General features: G+C 39.1%; 2 protein-coding genes and 1 long non-coding RNA gene across 3 annotated transcripts; 2 read left to right on the forward strand and 1 right to left on the reverse strand.

The window, feature by feature from the left end:
• Positions 1-1,606: 1,606 nt before the first annotated feature.
• LOC139944389 (chitinase-3-like protein 1) lies at positions 1,607-8,414 on the forward strand. Its single transcript, XM_071941400.1, has 8 exons — positions 1,607-2,132; positions 2,894-3,360; positions 3,705-3,829; positions 4,333-4,456; positions 5,082-5,264; positions 5,614-5,736; positions 5,966-6,095; positions 6,813-8,414. Exons 1-8 carry the CDS (start codon positions 2,036-2,038, stop codon positions 7,484-7,486), a joined length of 1,923 nt encoding a protein of 640 aa, XP_071797501.1. The 5' UTR covers positions 1,607-2,035; the 3' UTR covers positions 7,487-8,414.
• On the reverse strand, positions 4,050-21,419 carry LOC139944392 (uncharacterized). The gene is made up of 3 exons (XR_011786952.1): positions 21,340-21,419; positions 19,525-19,934; positions 4,050-4,212 (listed from the first exon to the last, which is right to left on the reverse strand). It is a non-coding gene; the product is annotated as an uncharacterized lncRNA (long non-coding RNA).
• LOC139944391 (uncharacterized) lies at positions 13,897-16,084 on the forward strand. Its single transcript, XM_071941403.1, has 3 exons — positions 13,897-13,960; positions 15,186-15,401; positions 15,644-16,084. The coding sequence occupies exons 1-3, from the start codon at positions 13,897-13,899 to the stop codon at positions 15,967-15,969; spliced, it is 606 nt and encodes a 201-aa protein (XP_071797504.1). The 3' UTR covers positions 15,970-16,084.
• Positions 21,420-24,237: the final 2,818 nt, after the last annotated feature.

Below are 24,237 nucleotides of genomic sequence, written 5' to 3' on the forward strand. Positions count from 1 at the left end.
CACTGCATTGCGCCACGGACGGTTCGCTGGTTGTCACAAAAAAAAATTACTTAAAAAGAATGTGACTTTTCCACTTTGCCACAAACCAGTCTTATAGACTGTATCTCCACCTTGCAAAGTTTCGAAAGTACGTGTTACTGCAAACCTTACTGGATTGTATCTCCACCATGCAAAGTTTCAAAAGTACATGGTGTTACTGCAAACCTTACTAGATTGTATCTCCGTGTTACTGCAAACTTTACTAGATTTATCTCCCCCAATGGAAAGTTTAAAATCCTACAAATGTACATGGTGTTACTGCAAACCTTACTGGATTGTATCTCCACCATGCTAAGTTTCAAATCCATCTCAAGCACATGGTGTTACTACAAACCTTAGATTGAATCTCTACCATACAAATTTTCAAATATGTACATAGTGGCTGTAAACCTTACTGGATTGTATCTCCACCATGCAAAGTTTCAAATCCTATTCATGTACATGTTACTGCAAATCTTACTACATTGTATCTCCACCATGCAAAGTTTCAAATCTTACTCATGATGGTGTTACTGTAAACCTTACTAGATTGTATCTCCATCATGCAAAGTTTCAAAGCCTACTCATGTAGGCCTACATGGTGTGACTGCAAACCTTGGATTGAATCTCCACCATGCAAAGTTTCAAATCCTACTCATGTACATGGTGTTACTGCAAACCTTACTGGATTGTATCTCCACCATGCAAAGTTTCATATCCTACTCATGTATATGGTGTTACTGCAAACCTTTTACTAGATTGTATCTCCACCATGCAAAGTTTCAAATCCAGCTCATGTACATGGTGTCACTGCAAACCTTACTAGATTGTATCTCAACCATGCAAAGTTTCAAATCCTACTCATGTATATGGTGTTACTGCAAACCTTTTACTAGATTGTATCTCCACCATGAAAAGTTTCAAATCCTACTCAAGAACATGGCGTTACTGCAAACCTTAGATTGAGTTTTAAATCCTACTCATTTATATGGTGTTAGTTTTACTGCAAACCTTACTAGATTGTATCTCCACCAGCTCCATGCTCCACCATACATAGTTTCAAATCCTATACTCATGTATATGGTGTTACTGCAAACCTTAGATTGAATCTATACCATACAAAGTTTCAAACCATCCTAGTCATGTGTATGGTGAACTAACTGCAAACCTTACTAGATTGTATGCCACCATGCAAAGTTTTAAATCCTACTCATAATGGTGTTCCCACAAACCTAATTGACTTGTATAACCCAGTACAAAGTTTCAAATCCTAAGTGCACATTCTGGCCCCACAAATCTTACTACAACAGACTCCAACCATGTTAAGTATATAATCATATAGACATAAATCGTAATACTTGTTTGATCAGTGTATGTAAATAAAACTCGACTACTTGTCAAATAGAACAAAGTCAACACTGTTGCCAATACATTACTGTGCTGGAAACCTTGGTTGAAGTTGTTTTTCTTCATTGCATCTGGTGAAGTATTTGCTGCTTTGAAAGCTCATGCAGATATGGTATTACTCATTAAAGTGCGTTATTTTCCACTTTGCCGTTACATACGTAAGTCTTCGAACCATGGTTCCAACACACCCGTTAGGTACAACAAGATTATTCGAAGATAAAGAAAGTGGGATAACCAACCCGTGACGTCAGTACGGGGTCTTACGTCACTCACTAATACCAATCCCAAACATACAACAATGAGGAGAGAAATCCTACACATGAATCATTACACGCCAATCGTGTTGTTTAACACCACTCTCCCACGACGGGCTCCCAATACCTCCACGAACAGCTTTTAATTCATGACCAAGGTTTGTTTTTCCCAGAGCAGCAACTACAGACACTTTCACAGAAAAGCTCAAATACAAGGATGTTCATATAAATACGGAGGCCTCGTCTTGTACTTAATCAAACATCAGGAACTTCAATAACTGTGTTGGTTCCTTAATCGGCAATCGTATACTATACGATCATTAGAGAGTACTGGATTGTGATCGCAGAAGTGCAGAATGTCTCCGTTTCGAGCGTTAAAGGGTTGTCTACTCGTGGCACTGCTCGTGGTATTTGGAGCCATGGACGCCACGGCATGCATGCGACAACCCCCTGGTAAGTTTTTCAATTTCATTTTAAAAATATGTTTTAATATAGGTTTTCTCGGTAAATTTCGGAAAAGGAGCAGCCAATTTAACCTCCAAGCTATTCTATTTCGCGTAAAGTCGAATGGTACTCAAAAGGGTCATTCGATTTCGTTTTGGGATTAGTCAAATGTAATGTTGCGTCATTCGAATGAACCAAATAATCACTCAATTTAACAATTCATCAAAACAGCATTCAAATTCGCAGACGCTTCTTGAGGCGTGTGTGTCACGAAAAAGAATGACGCTACGCTAAATTGAACAGAGTGCTAAAGGAATTTGACTCGACCAAAAACGAAATTGAATAGCCGAATTCTGAATTTGAAACGCAGTAACAACTGGAGAGGCAAAACAGCTTTAATTCGAACGCATGAAAATGAAATTGACTGCTCATTTGCCGAAATTGACCGAGAAAACCTATACTTGCTTGGTGTAATGTCATATAGTTTCGGGAGATCCGTATGAATATCACTTTCTAACTTTCTACGCTTCATGAAAAACAATCCAGTCAGGAACACATTATCTTCGATAGTGGCACTGGGTTTTTTACGTGCGTTTCACAACACAGGGGACCAACGGCTTCACGTCCCATCCGAAGGACGAAGCAATGGGTAAAGTGTCTTGCTTAAGGACACAAGTGTCTTGACTGGGACTCAAACCCACACTCTGCCAGCTGATCAGAAACATCAATTATCATTTTATGAATAATACAATTTATTTTATTTTATTAAGATGAACTAATCGAGGCCAAAGAGTACAAAGTTGTGTGCTATTTCACCAACTGGGCACAGTACCGACCGGACTACGGTAGGTTCGTCGCGGGGGACATCGACCCGTTTCTCTGCACCCACTTGATCTTCAGCTTCGCTAAACTCAGCGACTCGTACAACAACCGCCTGGAGCCGTACGAGTGGAATGACGAGTCAACGGAATGGAGTGTAGGAAGCTACGAAGCATTTAACAACCTGAAGACCAAGAACCCCAGGTTGAAGACGCTCCTTGCAGTAGGAGGCTGGACTCACGGAGTGGACAAGTTCTCTTACATGGTGGAGACAGCTGCGAGGAGAGGGGTGTTTGTGCGGGACGCCATTTCCTATCTTCGCCAGAGGGGTTTCGATGGGCTTGATTTGGACTGGGAGTTCCCTGGCTCCAGAGGGAGCCCCGCCATTGATAAACAACGGTTCACCTTGCTTGTTCAGGTTAGTTTCTTTCAGTAATGTGTTAAGCGAATATATTGTCGAGAACCACAGATAAAACATTGTGCATCTGTCCTCCAAATCATCGCATCATTAAGTGCTCATATCTTTGAATATTTTGTTTCACAAAAACCTGCTACATTTGATTGGCAAATGCTACAGTATAGTTTTGTGGCCTGCTATAAAACAAAACAATTTTTCAGAAAGCTGACTCGATGTAAATCGAGGTATAGCAGCAGTCTGAAACCAATTTTTCTCAGTTATGTGCTCAGATTCACAAAACCAATTTACCTAGTAAGTCTGCTACCACCTAGCGTTCAAAAGTCTCGTATTTATATGAACCATAGGAGCTCAGCGAAGGGTTTGCAGCGGAGGCTGACAGAACGGAACAAGAGCGCCTCCTATTGACGTCAGCAGTTTCAGCCGGATCAGAAACGATTAAAAACGGCTACGAAATCAAGAAAATTGCCAGGTGAGAGTTTTGACTGTAGTTTCTTCCTCTTCTCGGACTTGCCTTTTTGAAAAAAACAGTGTTTGGGGTTGGCATTTATTGTGCTCAAGTCTCGGACACGCACCATAATTCAACAGGTCGCTACTAAACTTATCCAGTCTTCAGTACAAAATACAGTACTCCCTTCACGAAGCTCGCAAAGAGAATTATACAACGAAGACAAATCCGTTTAACAATCCAATAATTTTGACTAGTCTAAACTGGACTAAATCGGTATTAAATTATAAACTTACCTTCATGCAATGACCTTCATGCAATGACGTGTTCCCCTTTGACCTCTTCCATGACTCCGAATTGACAAAGAGCTTGTGCTTCGTCATGTTATTTGTCCGCCTTGTGTCATCCTATACAAAAAATAATCAAAACAAAATTATTACCGAAACCAAAATACTGGATAAATTTACAGGCCGCAAACTGATGTATTTTCCTCCATTACAATAAATGATGTATTTTCGTCTGTCCAGTGCTCTAGATTTTATAAACCTTCTATCGTACGATCTTCACGGTCAGTCGGAGCCTGTCACAGGGCACCATACCGCCCTCTATCCTGGTTCAACAGATGTTGGTGACAACGCTTTTCTCACAGTGGTAAGTGATTCCAATAGTGTTGACAATTTGTCAAATTTCACAGAGCTGATAAGCACACAAAAGTCCCTTCAAGCCACACACAATAATTCTGCTTCTGTCCGTACTAAAAAAAATCTATAAAAAAAAGAATCAAATTACTCATCAAATTACTCATGTGCCATTTGTGATTGGTATCCTACTCTCGTTTTGCTTAGCAGGAAAACGCTACCGCTATTTGTGTTGGCTCTATGAAACTGGGTCCGGTGTATCCAGGGCCCAATTGCATAGAGCTGCTTCAGCTCAAAAAGTAGCTAAGCGCATATGCTCACCTGTAGATGGTCATATTCAGCCAAAATTCATATCTAAAAATGCAATCTGTGACTTGTTTCCTGCTTATGTTTGCTTAAATAGCATACAATTTTTAAGCAGTATTCTCTGCTTATGGTAGACTTTCACTCTCTAATGATGAAAATTAATTCCTGCTATAAGTGTTTGTTCGACCATGTTGCCTTATTAGCTGGACAGGCGATCCACACTCATTTTTAACATAGCTTGCACCATGTACATGATCATCGTAGTTTTCCTGTACCGACATCATAGCTTGTTGCTACCTTATAACAAATTTGTATCAAAACTTGTCTTTCAGTCCAATGCCGTCAATAGTTGGCTGAGTGGAGGTACGCCTCCGTCTAAGCTTGTACTGGGTATGGGTCTGTACGGTCGCTCCTTTACACTCAGCGGGCCAGACACAGGCATCGGTGCCCCAGCAAGGGGCGGAGGTATGCCAGGCCCTATCACGGCAGAGACGGGATTTCTATCGTATTACGAGGTAATAGTATTGTAATTGTTTACATTACCAGAATTACAGGTTTTTGTGATAATGCAGATAATTTACCTAAAACCTACGGATCTAAAAGATCAGTCAGAGGTTTCCCAAGCAGCTAAGCTCATTTCAGCTAGTATAAGCAGTGGTGTGAACAGGTTTCTACTTTATAATGTGACACTTTGGAACGCTAGGTGGCAGCAGATTTACCAGGTTTACGTAGTTCTGAGCGTGCGCACATTACCAAGAACAATGGTTTTACTAAAATTCCCCCATTATCATGGAATAATATCGAGACTATTTTTGTGTACAGCTTTATTGAACTAAAACTTTGTAGTAATTTTCCCCTTCTTAGATCTGCACACAACTAAACGACGGCAGACTGACTTCAGTGTGGGACAATGAGCGTCTGGTGCCATATGCTTACTACGAAAATCAATGGGTTGGCTATGACGATGAAGCAAGTCTCCGGATTAAGGTGAGCACCTGGTTAAGCTTTTCTTTCTTTTAGGAAAGCCACTTCAACTTTCACTTTTTTTTTTCTTTGATCATTAGACTATGTTTGAAAAATGAGTCATGTGATACTTAAGGTCTTGAAACATGCTTTGGACCGTTGGTAACCCAGCAAGTTGCCCCTCGTGTATGTAACAAGGCCCTTAAGCACAGCAAGGAGTTTGTATAATGTTCTTTTTTGTGTATTTCTCAAGGTGGATTATCTGAAGGAAAAGAAACTTGGAGGTGCAATGGTCTGGGCTATTGACATGGATGATTTCAATGGAATTTGCGGCGAGAGGTGGCCATTAATGAAAGCCATCAATAGCGCCCTCGGTCTCGAAGGTAATTCAACTTTTTTTAAACAATTTTTTCACAAGCGTGAACTGCAATATTGACATAGAGATACCACTGTGAGACTTGCGCAAGGAGCAATTATTGTTCCAGAGGTTAGAAATGAACCATTGTTCTTTTTATTTGCGGTATAAAGACAAAACGAGACATGGTTTTGTTTACAAAGAATTTCAATATATCCAGCGAAATCGACGGTCAAAATCAGGCATGAGATACTTTGTCCCAACAAATTATTATTTATCGCATTTCACAATAACCGTGTCAATGCGCTTTACCATTAAGTGCCCTGGTAGAAAGTCTGAAGATCACGAACTTTGGTGGTGGTAATCTATGTGTATTTATGTAAGGATTTTATTGGGGCAAACCAAGTAGTAGGAGTGTATATTTATTGATTTTGGGAATTAAAGGATATTTATATGTTACCGCACAATTTGAAGTTAGGCCTACGTGGTTTCTGTCTGTGTGTTATTTCTTCCTCTGCAAAACCAACTTCACTGTAAGGTCCACCCTGGGTAAATCTGACCCATGGTGTGACAAACCCCTCACAACATGTTGTTAACAGTCAGAGAACTTAACATCCTCACCAAGAGGAAATTACTATCAAATTTAGAGATATTTTCATGTCACACAATCTAATCTCTACAAATATTTTTGACATATTTCTGTTTGTCTTGTTTGTAATAATGAGCATCCTCTATATTGATGCAGGAGATGGTCCCGAAAGCACCGACGAACCAACACCGAGTGCAGCAGTGACTGATCAACCGGCCACCAATTCAACGGCCACCAATTCACCGGCTACCAATTCACCGGCCACCAATTCAACGGCCACCAATTCACCGGCTACCAATTCAATGGCCACCAATTCACCGGCTACCAATTCACCGGCCACCATTTCGCCGGCCACCAATTCGCCGGCCACCAATTCACCGGCCACCAATTCTCCGGCCACCAATTCACCGGCCACCAATGCGCCGGTCACAAACACACCTCAATACACCAGCAAACCAGCCACCACCGATTTTGGATGTCAGGGCAAGACGAATGGTTATCACCCAGATCCCGAACATTGCAGTATGTACTACATCTGCAACAATGGTGTCTATACCCGCTTACCGTGCCCCAGTAATCTCTACTACGACCCGCAGAGCAGTACCTGCAACTTCCCCAATTTGGTGCCGTGCAACGCGCCGAACCTCCCGCTGTTCTGCGACGATCGCGCGGATGGTATATACACGGACCCGGAAGATTGCACCAGATTCTACCAATGCTCAGGCAAGCTTACCTACTCCACGTTATGTCCGAACGGACTCTACTGGAATGACAACCTCAGTGTTTGTGATTGGCCATATAATGTCAACTGTGGTGATCGATCCCAGTAATTGAGAGTGTATGACTGCAATTAAGATACACGAAGAAGTAAAAGGCACTGGACACTATTGTTAATTAATCAAAATAATTGCATTAAAAACTTAGATGGTAACGAGCCATGGAGAGCTGTTGATAGTATACAATATTGTGGGAAACGGCTCCCCCTAAGTAACGTAGTTTTCGAGAAAGAAGTAATTTCTCACTCAAAAATAAAATACTTCAGCTATAGGCCTTTTTTTATTCATCTGAAAGCACACAAAAACAATACAACAAGGTGCCTGTTATTTCATTATCAAATTCGAAGACCAATTGAGCCCAAAGTTTCACAGGCTTGTTATTTGATGCATATTCTGGGATACACCAAGTGAGAATACATGATTTTGACAATTACCAAAAGAAAATTGCAATAATTGAAGTCTAAAGGGCATAAAATTATAACATTTTAGATATTTTTCTTATTCATGTAATAGCTACCGATAACTCATTTTTTATATCATATTAATGGTAGGTTTCTTTAATTTTTAACTACATTCTCCTTTTCTATATTATACTGTGTAGTGCTAATAATTTTTGATACAGACAACTATTTTTTAAATGACAGTAAAATCGATAGTACAGTTTTCTGTAATGATAACAGTTTTCTACTTTCATAGAATATTGTACACTACGCAGTGCTAATTATACTTTAGTAGCTTCCAAATAATTTGTTACTTACTGCGTATAGTGATATGGTTATGAAAAAAACTTCAACCCTTGCGTACTTTTGTGTGTGGCGATTCCACTTTCTTAAAAAGAAATTCATAATGTACGACCAAAATATTATCTTTCGTAATTTAGATTGTAGATCACCCTATTTTGATTTTTAAAGTTCAACTTAGAATAAATGCATGAACGTGAATGTTGAAGAAGGCTCGTTTAGTTTCACTTGATGAGATCATACTTTTATTCTGCTGAGATTGTCATTTTGTTAATGGACTAAGAAATCTGTCCGGAGGCGATTCCGTCCCCCATATGGGAAAATAACGTGGACTAAAGGAGGTTGTTTCAAACTAGGGGCGCTATCAGAAGAAGTTTGCACACAGTTCGTTGTTGTTAAAACAAATTCAGGGATACAAGTACCATCCTCAAGAGAAATATTTTCGTCTGGTATATTACTGACAAACCGTATAGCCTTGAGTACGAGTACATTTGCAAATATTGAGTAAGCGACCATTGTCATAATAGAAGAAGAGGTGTGGTATTCGGGCGGTCATATGGTGCTACTAAACACTGATGGGGAAAACAGATGCTACCAACACGTTATTTTGATTATAATACAGGTTCCAAAAAATATTAGTGCCAATTATATCTAAAAGCCATGGCGGCCTTAATAGTGTACAGCACAGAGGAAGAGTCATGATTACAATATACTCATTTCTGATTCTACCTCGTTGAACTCACCACCAAGGTTTCTGTAGTTATGGGTGGCTAAAGGATACAAATTTATGTTACCGGGTTTCCTTGTAGCTTTTGCCTTTGAGTAACAGGAAAATTACAGTATCATCCTCCAGAGAAATTAGATTTCCAACGAAGGTTTGGTTTTGCAATGAGGAAAACAGCATTCAATCAATATCACCCATGCAAGATTTCGAGAAAACTTAATTTTTAATGATAAAGATGCGTTGTTAGGCCTTTAAGCTTTGATTATTTTTAATTTATTTATTATTCATTTATTTTTTATATATATATTTTTTTTTTTTTGGGGGGGGGTGGGGGGTATGGCCGACGTTTTTGACAGACGGTGATGTGAGAATCCAGTGCTTAAGTCACACTTAAAAGCCGGAAATCCCCGTGTGTCTGCCAATGCGCTGTGCACAATTAGTGCACAAAGACCCATTTGCATTGACGCCACAGCAGCGCTCTCACTCGTTGTGACCTCGACGTATATCCAAGCAGAAATGAAAGAACAAAGGAACGAGAAAGGAAATGGGAAGCAAAAAGAAATTGCATCGTTCCTTTATATCGTATTTTATAAGTAAATGGTTACCAAATGTATCACAAGACAGCAGTGTATTGTAATTTTCGTGTTATGTTGAACGTTCGGGAACATTCAGGGTAGCCTGAACATCTGACGTCACACTTCGAGCCTCTAGCCTACGTCAACCCAAGTCCATCTCCACCTTTCACCTAGATCCGTTTCCTGACGACCGCACAAATCTCGGACCTCTGCACTTTATCCAAATAGAGGGTGGTAGTCTTATGGCAGATTAGGTATCCTCATTCTCAATCCTATTAAGGCCACTTGCCAACAGAAACCGTGATCATTCAAAATAGTGTTTACCTATGGTGGAAAAGTTGAAACTCCCGCAGAAATCTGAAGTTAACTTATAGACAACATTGTTTTACAAGATGTGGCCAAACTTCCAATAATAGTCATATATATTCATTCTCAATTTACCAATCGATAGGCAAGGTATCCAATACAATTAACACGAAAGGCGTCGAATAGTTGCAAATACCAAAGGACTGTAGTCACACAAACACAATTTTGCTGGAAGAAAAATGGCAGCGTTTCTGCAAGCCGCTTGGTTTTTAATCTCCATCTCTCTTCTTACGCACATTTGTCAAGGTAAGATTTAAAATCTGAAAGCAGAACCATGGCAGGGGGCAATCCGTTGTACATATACAGTTTGGTCAAAATTATACATGTGTTATCTTCTGCAAATTCTACACTTATAAGGAGATTGAAAACAAAAACTTCTTATAAACTCGCCACAATTTTACAAATTCACGACAGATCTTGCAAACGAAAATATTTTATATGAGGTGCTGATTGGTTGGTGTCTTTACAATCATTATGCACAGTCATGCAGTAGTCGAACCAATAATATAATTTTGGTGAAAGCAGAATGACATCAAGCCCAACGCAATGGAAATCTCAGCACTTCCATACGTTTACAATCATCTCACTTACATAATTGTTCTGTTTTGAAGGGATGGTGTGTTGGATGGGACAGGAAGTAGATCCGAACGCACCCCATCGATACAAATGGGTCATCCCAGTTGAGGATCCCTGCAAGTGCACCGAGGTTCGACCGGGTGGTGTGACTAACTACACACCAAGCCACCACTTCAAAGTCATCTACTTTAACATGTTCAGCAACTCGCCGTTAGAGATTCGAAAATTGCTGCAATGTCCATCAGGTAAAAAAACATAACCAACACCTCTCACACATTGCTTCTGCAATAATGTTTGAAGCTCGAAATTAATTGGGGATATTTGGAACGCTAGGTGGCAGTTGTTATCGCTAATAGATGCGCATGTTCAAAACTACGAAATGGAAAATTACCTGGTTAGTCTGCTGCCACACAGTATTCCAAGGTCTTTATTGAAATATTGTTGATTAATTCCACCTTATATAGATGCCTTGGAAGTCATTGAGGAACCCAACAACTATGCAGGCCGGGTGTTATCCACGACTCAGAAAACTATTTGGGGGCCACCAGGAGGGAGGCGACTGTTGTAGAGAAGCGAGCACTTAATACAAAACTGCAATCATTTCCATCAATATCAGGGATTCAAAAACATTGTATAACATTGTATCTTGGTACCCTATTCTGGGATAACCTCAACCCGGATACTAAAAAGTCTCGTTCATTTTATAGGTCATTCTAATAGCAAAACTGAAACAACACCTCTTGGATATGCATTTGTTGGTCTAGTACTGTACAAAGACTGTTGTTTTTTGTTATTTAAATTGACTATAAATAGTCTCATTGTCATTGTTATTGTTGTCCTTGTCGTGTCCAAGTCCTTGTCATGTCACGGGAAGTGTACAAAGCACATTTCCCTGCATGTTCTGGCTAGCATGTTAATCACACTTCATATCTTTGAAATTTCTGTACATTTTATTGTTGAGTTTGTTGGCATCCATCTCCTCATAATTATGTCATTGTCTAAGTGAAAAATAAATGTGCATTGAATTGAAGGATATTATAGGGCTAAATCAGGGAGTTTTCCAAACTGTTAACATAAACAAGGAAACGATTTGTTTATTTCATGGAGCTTTCTGCAGAAAAACAGAGAGTTCTGAAAATAAGGAGGAGAGTAGTGCGCGGGAGAGCCACAACGTCAAGCCAGTGTTGTGTTACTGTACTATAAAATAGTTAATAAAATAGTTAATGTCATCATTATTAAATGGAATGTTATCTTTGCAATTGGTTACTTTTATGCAACGTTCAACTTACTTCAGTGTACCCGCATATGAAGAACAATTTATTTTCTTTTTCAGTTAAGGGTATATTGTTATGAAAGTTTTTTTCCCAGTGCAATTATGTACGTTTCGATCCAGATTTTTAGACTGGCCCAGTCCTTCCGAGTCAGCATCCCCCTTATAGTTAAAGTGTGCCATCTACTCAGTGACCAAAGAAAAACAACGTCGCAAATCAACACGTAAGTCGCAAATCAACACGTAAAAAAGGTGGTAACCCGAAAGTTACCTCCTTTAGTGTCTTTGAGACAATAATAAACAAATTTAAATTTTTAAAACTTTTTTAGTGGAGACAAATTTGCCTGTGAATAGGGAATCCTAAAGGGGAAAAAAATGTCTCACTATAAGATTCTGCCTATGGCTTGGATTACTGCGCCGAAAACATAAGCTGTTCCGACAGTGGTTCGGGACAGCTAATAAGCGTGTAAATGATTACAAGAAGGCTAACAGTTCTTATAATGCCCGAGGACAAAACTCAGGAAATGCTAAGGATGGGTCGCCACAACTAAGCTCAGGGGCAGTACATTAGTGCCACCCTTGCCTCCAGAGAAATATGTCCTCCTAATGATATTGCCACAGCTCCTGGCCTTGTGTAAAGTAATTGAGCGGTAGATTGACAAATAATGAGAAAGAGTTACTAATATTCAGGTTGTAGGAATTGTGTTATACACTGAAGGTGTAAACTGGAGACATGAACACGTTATTATCATTTTGCTGGTTATAATGTTTATAATACATGTGTTTGTGCAGTGCCAACTTAAATCGCCACTCGTTTTATAACACACCAAGAACTCTGCAATTAATTTGTGACTGTGTAATAAGAAAAAACAATTAATGTTGCCATGCAGGGCAGTTTAATCTGCGGAAAATTTAAGTTTCTAATAGCTTTTGCCTACGAGTAACAGTGATAATACAGTATAATCCCTTCGAAAAATAGCAGATTTTAACGAAGAGAAAATACATTGCACGGGAACCGAATGTTTGGTTTTGTCATGAGGAAAACAGAAGTCAATAAAATATCACTCACGCATGATTATAGAAAACTTCACTGATGGCCACGGACGGAAACTCACTTTAAAATATTTATGCTATAATAGTTTCTGAGAAATTAGTGAACAAATAGCATTGATCTCGGGATTCAAAAATTCATTGTTTGAAAACAGTTATAATTATATTCAAGGATTTTTACAACTTAAATTGCTATTTTGATGTATTTTCTGTAATATTGTGTGTTTATTTTAAGGTTTATTTTTACTTCTTCTGATGTAAACTTCGACTTGAGTTTTAAAGGCTGGTCCGTACGAGAGTGCATTGTAAATCCAACACTTATTATTATTTTATTTTTTAAATACATACAAAGTAAAAAATAAACCAGGGTCAACGGGAAGGTGCCATATACGCACAAAATATGATTTCTGTATTATTTTATATCCAGCATTTTCAATAAGTGACTATTTGCTATTACTTACACTGATGTGTAAAGCGCTCTGCACTCTGCCGGTGTGGCAGTTTCAGTCTTCCGCCGTGTTCAGTTTTCCGGGTGACGTAGTCGGACATATCATCACGTTGTTCGAACGGTTTTAGCTTTCCGGCGTGTTCAGTTTTCCGGGTGACCTGTCAGATACCGCCGCGAGAGTAGTTCTCTCAGCAGTGACCCCAAATTGTTTATTATTACGATTCTTTTCTGTGTATAGTCACATAATCTATTGCCCCATCTTTACATGTATTCATGGGTACAACTTTATGCAGGTCACACTCTGCTTACATAAAAAACAACTCATACGATCCACGCGTTTGCCGCTAGTTGTACTCGACTCGTGCACGCCGCCATGACAGCTACCGGAGGGTAACGGATGACTCAATACGGCACTAAAAATGGACTACTTTCGCTTGCTGTGCGCAGGCATCACATGACGTAATGCTACCGTATTTGGTCATTCGGAAAACTGAACACAGCGGAAAGTTTAAACCGCCACACCGGCATGTCTCGTGTGATCTATTTTTAATGGTGCCTTAATTTATTGAACGCTTGGTTGAGTGGTTTTTATAAAGAAGACCAGGCTACATATTTTTTGTGCAGAATGTGTTAGGCTTTGGAGACGACAAGAGCGACTTCTCAGAGACTGTTCGAACGTCGCATCACATCTCCTGAGAAAACTATATTATGTGACATGGAGATTTCTCTGCACGCTGCTAGATTGGTGTTCCTTTTATGGATTGCGAGCAAGACGCAAGGTAGAATTTTTGTAATGTTTGAATTGTTTCTTCTTGTCAAATTTGGGCTCAGTGTTAATTGATACGCATGGGTTGTATATATAATTCTTTAACATTAATATTATTCCGATCGAAAGTAGCCTCTGTATCGTTTAATCTTATCGCCATTCTTTGGCCCGTTTCAGATGCTCTTCACACAAGCTACTTATTGAAATTGGAAGGTATATTGGGTTAGAGTCAAGCCAAAGAATTCGCCCGCATTGTCACCTTGATGTTGAAACAGAAATCCATGTTCTGCTAGATTGCCAATTATACAACGACCTTAGGAATATTATGTTGGATTATATCATTGATCATTATACAAAGGCTTTGAAACTCTTGGCAGGGAAGACAAGTTTAAGTTTTTGATGGACACTCCCGACGAAGCTAGTATTATTTGCGTTGCCAAGTACGGTCTTTTTATTTACTGTTTTAAAAGAAATCAAACTGTGTGATTATTTGTTTTTGTTCTAATTTAAATTCCTTTCCGTACGTCTTATTCATTAACTGTATTTTGTTTTCATAATATTGTTACCCTCCCCAGGGATATGGGGTATGTTTTTGTTTGGAATAAAACATAATACAATACAATACAATACAATACAATACAATACAATACAATACAATACAATACAATACAATACAATACATAATTTTGATTTATAAGCATTGCTCATGTATTCACTCTTCCCGCTATAATATAAGCAACTAGAAGTATTAATTTAATCGACGACTATCGTTCAATGTTCGATTTGTTTGTAAACATTTTTTGAAGAAAGTTACTGATCCACATACTGTTGTACCAGAGTAACCAATAGCTGCCTGGTTTTACTGCAGGTTTTCCGGCCATTTTAAACCCCTTGTATATTGGCTGCGCCATCTTTGATGAAACGTGTCCGCTTAAAAGTCGTGCGTAGCGCGTACACGCGCGCCCTTTCCATTGTTTTAGATCAATATGGTGGTTAATTACGTCATATTATGCACAATCCATATTTCAACAAAAATCCATTCATTTTAACACCTGGCTCAGTTAATTTGGTGAAAATTATTTAGGTGAATTAGGAGGGTCGCGATGATTATACGTTCAACTCAACAGTGGTACCCCTCAGAGTAGGTTAGCACTACATGACAAAATCCCACCAAATAACACGCACGAAACCCGCTCGGCCAGCACATGATGACAGTATCATACAATTTTTGTTTGAAGGGATGGTATGTTGGATGGGACAAGAACCTGATTTAGACGTACCCCATAAACCCTACCGGTGGGTCATCCCGGTTGAGGACCCCTGCAAGTGCACCGAGGTTCGACCGGGTGGTATTACCAACCGTACACCCAACCGCCACTTCAAAGTCATCTACTTTGATACCTTTCTGATCAGCAACTCGCCGGTAGAGATTCACAAGTGGCTGCAATGCCCAGGTAAACCCATGCATTTATAAAGTATTATTATGCCTATAGTCTGACAAATTGCTTATAAAACAAAGGCTACAAAACGGTTGAAGACCATCAGTGGGCCCATCATACTCATTACCAGCCATTTTGTTAAGCCCCAGATATCATTTGCTAACAATCTTATGCTACTCGTTTGTGCGTACTTTAAAGGTGGATGACTGGTTACGCTCAATTTGTTTGACATAACGATATTTGTCATGAAATTTCAGATAATCAGGATGCTCTCAATGTGAAACCACAATTAACATCACCATTAACAGAGACAGTAAGCACAACATCAGCTCCCGTGGAACCCACGGACGCGTCATCTGCAACCGGCGCCAAGACCACCGCAATTTCCTTCACGTGTGATGGTAAGAGTGACGGGAATTATGCAGATACCACTGACTGTGGCATGTACTACGTATGTAGTTTTTCAAACATGTTCCACAGGCCCTGTGCAAGTGGCACGTACTTCAGTCCCGAGCTTAGAGTTTGTGTTTTTTTATTAGGTGACGTTTGCAACTCTAAAACGTTATTTGACGAGCTAAAATAAAATGTTCATTGTGGGAATAACACCCATCACCAATAATAAGTCCCTTTATTGTAATAAACATACACGATGGTATAATATAAAAACTGTTACCCATCAAAACAGTATTTATACAGAAGTATTGCATTAAAAGTGTTACACTTTGGACCTCTCTCCCAAAAGAGACACACAAACGAAACTCAATACAAAGGGTTACACACACAAATCAAGGTCTTGAATGGGATTAAGAAAAATCTGATGTCAAGGATATGAAAAACTATATATACTCTTTGGCTAAAAAGGAGAGCAACTAATTAATTTCTTGGTGGCAACATTATTAGTCAGCACGCTCTTCAAGCTTTAACACTTAAAAACTCAGGGGTCAGAACTGACCCGGATCCGGGTTCCGTGGACCCAGACCCTTTTCTAGGTCAGTTTGAACCGGAATCTGTGTCAAAATGACCCAGACATGGGTCAAACTGACGCAGAATCCAAAGTCAACATCCCAATTGTGACACTTTGTGAAAGTCAGTCTGACCCAAAAAAGGGGTCAGGCCCCCATGGACTCGGAGTCCGGGTCAATCCTGTAGAGTTTAATGAACCACTAGAAAGGAACATTCCATTCACATGTACGTTATAATTGTCATTGGTCTCTGCGTATCTACATTTCATGCAGTCAGGGGTCGAAATTAAGTGTATTTTCATGGTAGTCAGCAGGGCTAGTAACCAATAATTTTTAGTAGCCCTGATGAGATTTTGGTAGCCCGAAAGACACATTATGTCTCGAGTCACGGCTTAAACTTTATAATACACCATAGAACAGTTCTTTGTTGTTTGTAATGATGATTGTTTTTCCACTAGCCCGTCGGGCTATCAAACTGGAAAAATCAGTAGCCCGGCTGTAAATCTGGTAGTCCCGGGCTAGCGGGCTAGTGGCAATTTCGACCCCTGTGCAGTGCAAGATATAATCCTATGATTCCTATAGACAACAATATTTAAGGTATATTTCCCACAGACGATTCGTATTAAAAAAAGTTTAGATTTGAACTTGCCATTTCATTTGGTCACTCTTTACTTACGCATGTACCATGTCGAAAAGTGAGTTTGCCCGGGCAAAGCACAGAATCCCATGGAATATTTATTTGAATGGTGCATTTCTACAATTTGTGGCTATTTCAAAGTTAATCATGTGCGCAATAATGAACACGAATAATTAAGCACGGTGATCATTGATGTTGTTTAGCTACAATTTGTATGCAGTACTTAGTGGGGGGGATGCAAGAAGTAGGTCATATAGGCAGTGGATTGTTACTGTGGGTTGCTATATATACTAGTCATTTGTTACACCAGTGCAGCAGTCTGGGTGCTCATATACAGGAAGGTACCTCCTCTGGTTGCAACCCCCATGTGTACTTATTTAGTGTTTAAACTTTATTTATTTACTTTTGATCAATATTCCTGTACTTTTGTTGTTGTATAAATGGAAATCAAACAAACAAACAAATTCAGAACTCTGTGCAAGGACGAAATGTAAAGCAAGGGAGATTGTTGAATTAAGACGATTCGGTTTAAATTATCTAATTATAAAGCCTTGTTCAGATCAAGTGATTTCAGATATATCGTTTATGTTAACATATGTTGCTACTTCGGAAACATTGAGTAGAACGCATTTATCCTGAGCGATCCGGTGTCAGTGGTTTTTGTTCCCAGTCTTTAAGTGTGTGTGAAATTAACGTGAGCTGAAGGAAGTTGATTCAAGAGAGGGCGCTATTACAAAAGACTTTCCACACAGTTCGCCGTATGACATATGTGGCCGTGTGTTTACCTCTAAAAGTGTTGTAAAAATTATCGACTTATAATAAGTTTACTCAAGTCTTAGTTCTATAAAAACTCAAATCACGCTATTTCAAGTTGTTGTTATTAGTAGCAGCAAAGTCGAGTTCACCTATAGATGTATAGGAGTAGGCGTGCCAATCTAACATGCTTAATTTTCTTTGCTTACCCTGTTCTACAAATTGTTTTGCTTGATGTAAAAATTAACAGTGATAATTTTGGCATTTAAGAAAATTTCAAGCCTTTTTTTTCTTATTTCAATATGTATGATCAGTTGGTTTTAGCATAGAGAGATTCATACTCAACCTTTGACGGTATTTAAACTATAAACTCATAGGCTTACATGTACATTTCCAGTCTGTACATTTTGTTGATTCAGAATGGTGACCTTTCATTCTTGTCAGGACCACATATCATTATGACTCAATGTCACCTTTAAGTGGCTCCAGAGTTGGTCATGCAATCTCCAAATTTTCTATTAATAACACCATACAACTAAGCTGTGAATATCTCATTAATTTTGTATGTTGTAAAACAACTATTCATTTTTTTTAAATTTGCCATGTTTATATTTTTAACAGTCTTAAGCTAGTGCTATTTTCCTCCTAAATGTATAGCGGATTTGGCCTAATGTGAACTTAATATTGTAGAGTAGCTTTTCCTTAAAAGTCATAGGTCAAAATAACATAATTTGATGCTGGTACACTATTAAGGCTCACAGGTTACCTGTAACTTGATAAATGGTTGTAATTGGCTAAACTCCATTTTAGTTATCTCTCTAGCAGATGGAAGAGAGTTGGCAACAATTTGGTGGCAACAAATTATAAGCCACAAACTTGCTTTGATATTTATAACAAGGCCTTTGCTAAAATTTTATTCATGTATCGGACAATAAAACTTACGTTTCTTTTAAGTATATAATTGCAATGACCTAAAGTGAACTGCAATTTCTCCCATAGTTGTTTGTATTTTATTTACTCAGACATATTTTGAGTAGTTAGTTTACAACATCTTTTTTCAATTTACATTGTTATCAATATGTAGGTAGGCTGTTCATTAATAAGCTTGGCTTTAACTTCATCTTAGAGAGTGCAAGATCATTTTCATTTTTGCAGAGAGCACTTCCATTGAACAAAAAATCTTAAAAACTATGAGAAACTATTAAAGGGGCACCAAGGTAACAGAGTCCCTTGCCTCTGTAAAAGAACTGATCAACCGTCAGAGCTGTGGCCACGGTGTTGTGGACTAAATTTGATCAAGAGCTCACCACTAATTGGTCTGGATACAATACTGTCAACCTTTACAAAACATACACAGGCGTAGTCTGACTTGTGGACAGTTGTGGACAAGGCAACAATGTTTGTCGCAGTGATAGCGTAATGGCTCTCATGCGACTATACTCTCGCGAGACTTATGCGATACTTCTGATCTCATGACTACAGTCCAATTTGAATGGGAGAGTATTGTTATAGTGGTGAAGCTAGGTCAGCAATAGCTGTTAGACTAGGTCCGAGAGGTTGAAGTTTCCGTCTCTAGATGGTTTAAGTTATGCTAATTTATTTATCAAATAAATCAATTGTATTCTCATACAAAAGAAGTTTCACTGGACTGTTTTAATTTTTGAGTTATATGTATTCAAGGATCCCGGTTGGTTGTTTAAAGCCATAATATTTTAATCTCATTAGAGCCATTACGGTTTCACTGCAACAAATACTTGTCAGTCCATCTAATACAGAGGTAGCTTACCTTCATGTTTGTGCCTCAGCTGTCGTCATTTTCAAGGAATTGTTTTGGCTCTTTTGAAGATGTTATCACATTTGCAATGTGAGCTTGGGTGACAAGTCGAAAATTTAAGTAGAGTGTTCCTATTAAGATCTGCTTTACTCTTGCATGAATGGTCCAGTAGCTCTCACTCAACCTTGCTATATGAGTTGTAGTCATTTGGAATATCCTCAGGGTACCACACATGATGTCCTGGTATATAGGTGAACGGTCGAGTGGAGAGATTGCTCCCCAGCAGAAACTTGGGTCCAATCACCAATGTTATAAGAACTATCTTTTTTACACCTGCGCTGGTCCTTTGAGGTCAGCTTCACTGGTGGCTTCAATGAGCTTGTAGTGAAGTATATCTAGGAAAACAGTCTTTGCTTCTGTTCCTATAAAAAGTAAGGTACATATAAATTAGTCATTATGAGTTCCTGTGAGATACATTATCACCGCTTGTAGACTTTTAAACCATAAAAGAAATCAACTTAGCGAGATATCATTTTATTGCTTAAATCCGGATTAGTGGCATGGGCATTTGACTCCTGAAGCTCCTTATAATATGAAACTTGCACCTGCCTCTGACAAAAACCAAACAATTAACCCATACTGTTGCATCTACAATAATGCAAAAATACCCCCTCCCTTCTGACTAGGCCTTAGACTTGTGGACAAGTCGTTTATGGTCCCACGCGGTGCGATAGTTAAGTTGCACGGTGCTCTCCGCGCGAACTGCTGGTTGCACGACTACTGCGCCCTGCCCGACTTCTACACCCCATAGGAAGTCGGGAACCAGCAGTTCGCGCGAGAGCAGTGACAACCTGACTATCTTACCGCGTTGGACCATTAACGACTTGTCCACAAATCTTTGCACAGAGGCAAAAGATTGATGACACAACAATGTCATGGCATATGGTGAGTCTACTTTCATTGCATGTATCATGTTCTGTAAAACGGCCGTCTTTTGACTTTTTCAAAAATTGAGAACTTGTTGACCGTGGGTCTAGTAGAATGTCTACAACTGATTGTGCTATCTACACCTTACACGTCTGGAATTACACAGAGGCTATTGATATGGTCTATGTTGCCCCTGGTCTTGGCCTTAGCTTGCTTAGTGCCCCAAAGTTTACCATTGACTTTGCAAAATGAAACTGGCCTTGCCGTCTTAAAGATGAAACTCCAGGGGCCATTTTCATGAACTTTACGCAACTGCGTAAGTCCACTTGCACAACGTTTATGGCGCACCACTTGCGCAATGTTTATGGCGTAAGTTGCGCCATAAACGTTGGGCAAGTGGACTTACGCAGTTGCGTAAAGTTTCGTGATAAGATCGCCGTGCACAATGCACACTCTACTCTACGTACGTTACAAAGGTCCGTGTGCTTATACAAATATTATAACAAATATAAAATAAGTGAAGGACTACTTACTATTTTTACTAACTAACATGACTAATAAAAGTAAAACAAACAAAAAAGCATAAAAAGGTCTCCATACGGGAATTTTAAACACAAGGGTGCTCAACAAGGTTGTGTACAAGTTACAATGAGAAATATTTAGTGCAGGGCCAAAGAAAGAACGACCGAGAATGTTAAGTATTAATATTAGAAATTATACACTCACACAGGCACTGCATTAGCCCAATACGACTCAACGAGATATCCACTTTTTTATAAAAAAGGTGTTTGCTCGAATTTAAAAGTACAATATTTCTGTTTTCTCGTGACACTTCTCACTTCATTTCACTCTGTTATTGAATCCTTTCTGCTTTTCTCAAAAGTTTTACAATTTACTTACATGTCTTGCTCAAATTCTCCGCTAAAATTGCTGGAAATCCATCTTCAGTTGCGGAGCAGACAACATCGTTCAAAGCAGACATCTTGTAAATTGTGGCGATGACGTGCGCCCTCTCCCGTGCTCAAGAATACACAGCACTGGTAAACTGTTTCTCCTATGTACACCCGTTAGAATGCAGACGGGCACCCGTCATATTTATCTAACGGTGCGGTTTCATTGGATGAGTGGGTATGACGTAAGCTTTTATGTGCGTTATGATTGGTCCAAAGTTCATTATGGTATGTTGCACAGTCTATTAATAGGCTTGCATTTTGGTCAGTGTCTTCAAACTGTGAGAATATTATAGGCTTTCTATAAATTCCCTGTCCAAATCTAAGAAAGAAGAACGTTTATAAATGTTTCTCTTTTTTATTTTGTTCTATTAATCGCTGTCTGTTTACAGGCCTGTATGCTTCGTTTTTGAAAGGGCAAAGACATCCAGTCATTATCTCATTAGCAAAGGGCACCCTATGAGGAAAATGTAAATTTCTATTTGAGCACCAAGGCAATGACCAGTGGGCATCGAGGCAATCGCCTTCGAAGCATCCGTGAAGTATCAGGCTTGTGTTTAGGCCTACATATTATATTATGGGGGATGAATCTTTTCTTTAGATTTCATATTGGGAATGCTGCCATTAAAAATTCATCATTGCCAAAATATCGATCAAGGGTACGGGACTGAAAGGCATCTTGTGTTTACATTAAGTCAACAGTCATCGACCTGCAACAAAACATAGCCTATAATGGAACGATCACTCAGTTGCCTCAGTACAATCATAATAATAGCAATACAGTCAGTATCGGCATCGACATAGTCCAGCCTCAGACAACACAATAATATTCTAAAGTTCATTATGAATACAAGTGTTATAATTCTAGCCGTAGTACTTCTCTATGCACAACCACAACAAAACAAAGGTAAGATTTTCATGTAATCCTTGATCCTTTGTTTTAAGTACATTATTGCGATGTGGTCTAGCAAAATGGGTTGTTTATCGACCCAAATAAACAACGAGGTGAGCCGTTCCCCGATGCTCGACCCAGTCGTAATTTCTAATAAATAATATCACGCTCACCCTTGAGTGACGTTTAAGTGTAATAATGGCGTCACATTCGAACCAGGCTTTTTGCCTTTGATAAGACTCTGATGGGTCGAAATGTGAAGCCATTATAGCAATGTTGTATTTCTTTAATTTATTAAAGGCAGTGGACACTATTGTTAATTACTCAAAATAACTATTAGCGTAAAACCTTTCTTGGTGACGAGTAAATAGGGAGAGGTTGATGGTATAAAACATATTGTGAGAAATGGCTCCCTCTGAAGTGCCATAGTTTTCGAGAAAGAAGTAATTTTCCACGAATTTGATTTCGAGACCTCAAGTTTAGAAGTTGAGATACACCAACTGTGAAGACTAGTCTTTGACAATTACCAATAGTGTCCACTGCCTTTAAGAAGGATTTGAAACTTTGCACGTTGTGAGTATAATCAGGTGCTACACCGCAAACCTCACATGAGATTACAAACCAGTTGATAAGCAGTTTGCTACACTGTTTCATTAATTTCATTAATTAATAGTCATTACATGACGTTACCGCAAACCTTTCCATATCGTATTTCCACCATGCAAAGTTTCAAATCCTACTTACATTAATTCCATTCTCTCACTTTATTATTGTCCCACCCAGCAATGGTCTGTAGTATAGGCATGCTGACCACCGCGGACTCTCTGACACGATACCGCTGGATGGTCCCCGTACATACCCCATGCGTCTGCACCAAGGACCGACTGGATGAACTGGGCTCAGAACCTCTCTGCGAAGTTTCCAACATTAATATCTCAGACATCCAGCTCTACAGCAGAAATCAAGACGATCTTCTGGAATGGCAGAACTGTTCTAGTAATTTTAACTTGACTAGAACCTAATTTATGCAGGTGTTATAAAACATTACAATACGGCGCTTGGTCAACAGTGCACACCTAATTTGCATAATAGATCACGTGCCCGCCCTTTAGAAATATCCCCACACTTGTAGAAATAAGTTGCGGTGTAATCTTCTTGTTTGTTCAAACTGGAGCCACTTTAAAAGCTAATTAATTTACCCTTAAACCAACTGGAACCTTCCATTACGACCAGGTCATCATCTCCCGTAACTTAACACCATGGTGGAATTATAATTGGCATTTGTGTGTCCTTCGCAACGAGCATTAGTGCTTTTTTGTAAACAAAGTTTCTTTGGTTATTTCTCGTTTACACACGTCACATGGAAATAATATGTCATAAGAAAACTGCATTTCTTTTTCTTCTGTCATAAACGTGCAGTCCATCATCTGGTGTATTACGTACGTTCTTAATTATCATACTCTTATTTATGATTAGGTTATTAACAGAATATTGTGTTCACACTCCCTCAAATGTGTTTGCCATAGCAAATTGAACGACCTGTAAAAACAGACAAACTGGGGGGTGGGGGGGGGCGGGGTACAAGACTTTACTAATAACAACATTCGGAACTTCCCGGCTGCCTTTTATTTCCCAAATTTCAAAGAGCTGCTTAAGTTACTAAGCACTTAGCTAAGCAAACCAAACTGATGCTAACCAGGAAAAAAGGTAACCAGCCAAATTACAATCCAACACCATTTGTGACTGGTTTTTGGCTCATTTTGCTTGCAGAGAACGGTAAGCATATTAATTGAGCCTAGATTATGTGACTGCAGGACTGTCCTATTGTATTCAAACGCAGGGTCCAATTTCATGGAGCTGCTTAAAGGCAATGGGCACTATTGGTAATTACACAAAATAATTATATTAACATAAAACCTTACTTGGTCACGAGTAATGGGGAGAGGTTGGTGGCAT

Source organism: Asterias amurensis, chromosome 11 (genome assembly GCF_032118995.1).
Source record: "Asterias amurensis chromosome 11, ASM3211899v1".
In the NCBI taxonomy this organism is placed as follows: domain Eukaryota; kingdom Metazoa; phylum Echinodermata; class Asteroidea; order Forcipulatida; family Asteriidae; genus Asterias; species Asterias amurensis.

Coding starts and splice junctions, on each gene's coding strand:
- LOC139944389 (XM_071941400.1), top strand. CDS start 2,036: ATGTCTCCGTTTCGAGCGTTAAAGGGTTGTCTACTCGTGGCACTGCTC. Junction 4,457..5,081: donor ACAACGCTTTTCTCACAGTG/GTAAGTGATTCC, acceptor CTTGTCTTTCAG/TCCAATGCCGTCAATAGTTG. Junction 5,737..5,965: donor AAGCAAGTCTCCGGATTAAG/GTGAGCACCTGG, acceptor GTATTTCTCAAG/GTGGATTATCTGAAGGAAAA.
- LOC139944391 (XM_071941403.1), top strand. CDS start 13,897: ATGGAGATTTCTCTGCACGCTGCTAGATTGGTGTTCCTTTTATGGATT. Junction 13,961..15,185: donor GATTGCGAGCAAGACGCAAG/GTAGAATTTTTG, acceptor TTTTGTTTGAAG/GGATGGTATGTTGGATGGGA. Junction 15,402..15,643: donor CAAGTGGCTGCAATGCCCAG/GTAAACCCATGC, acceptor ATGAAATTTCAG/ATAATCAGGATGCTCTCAAT.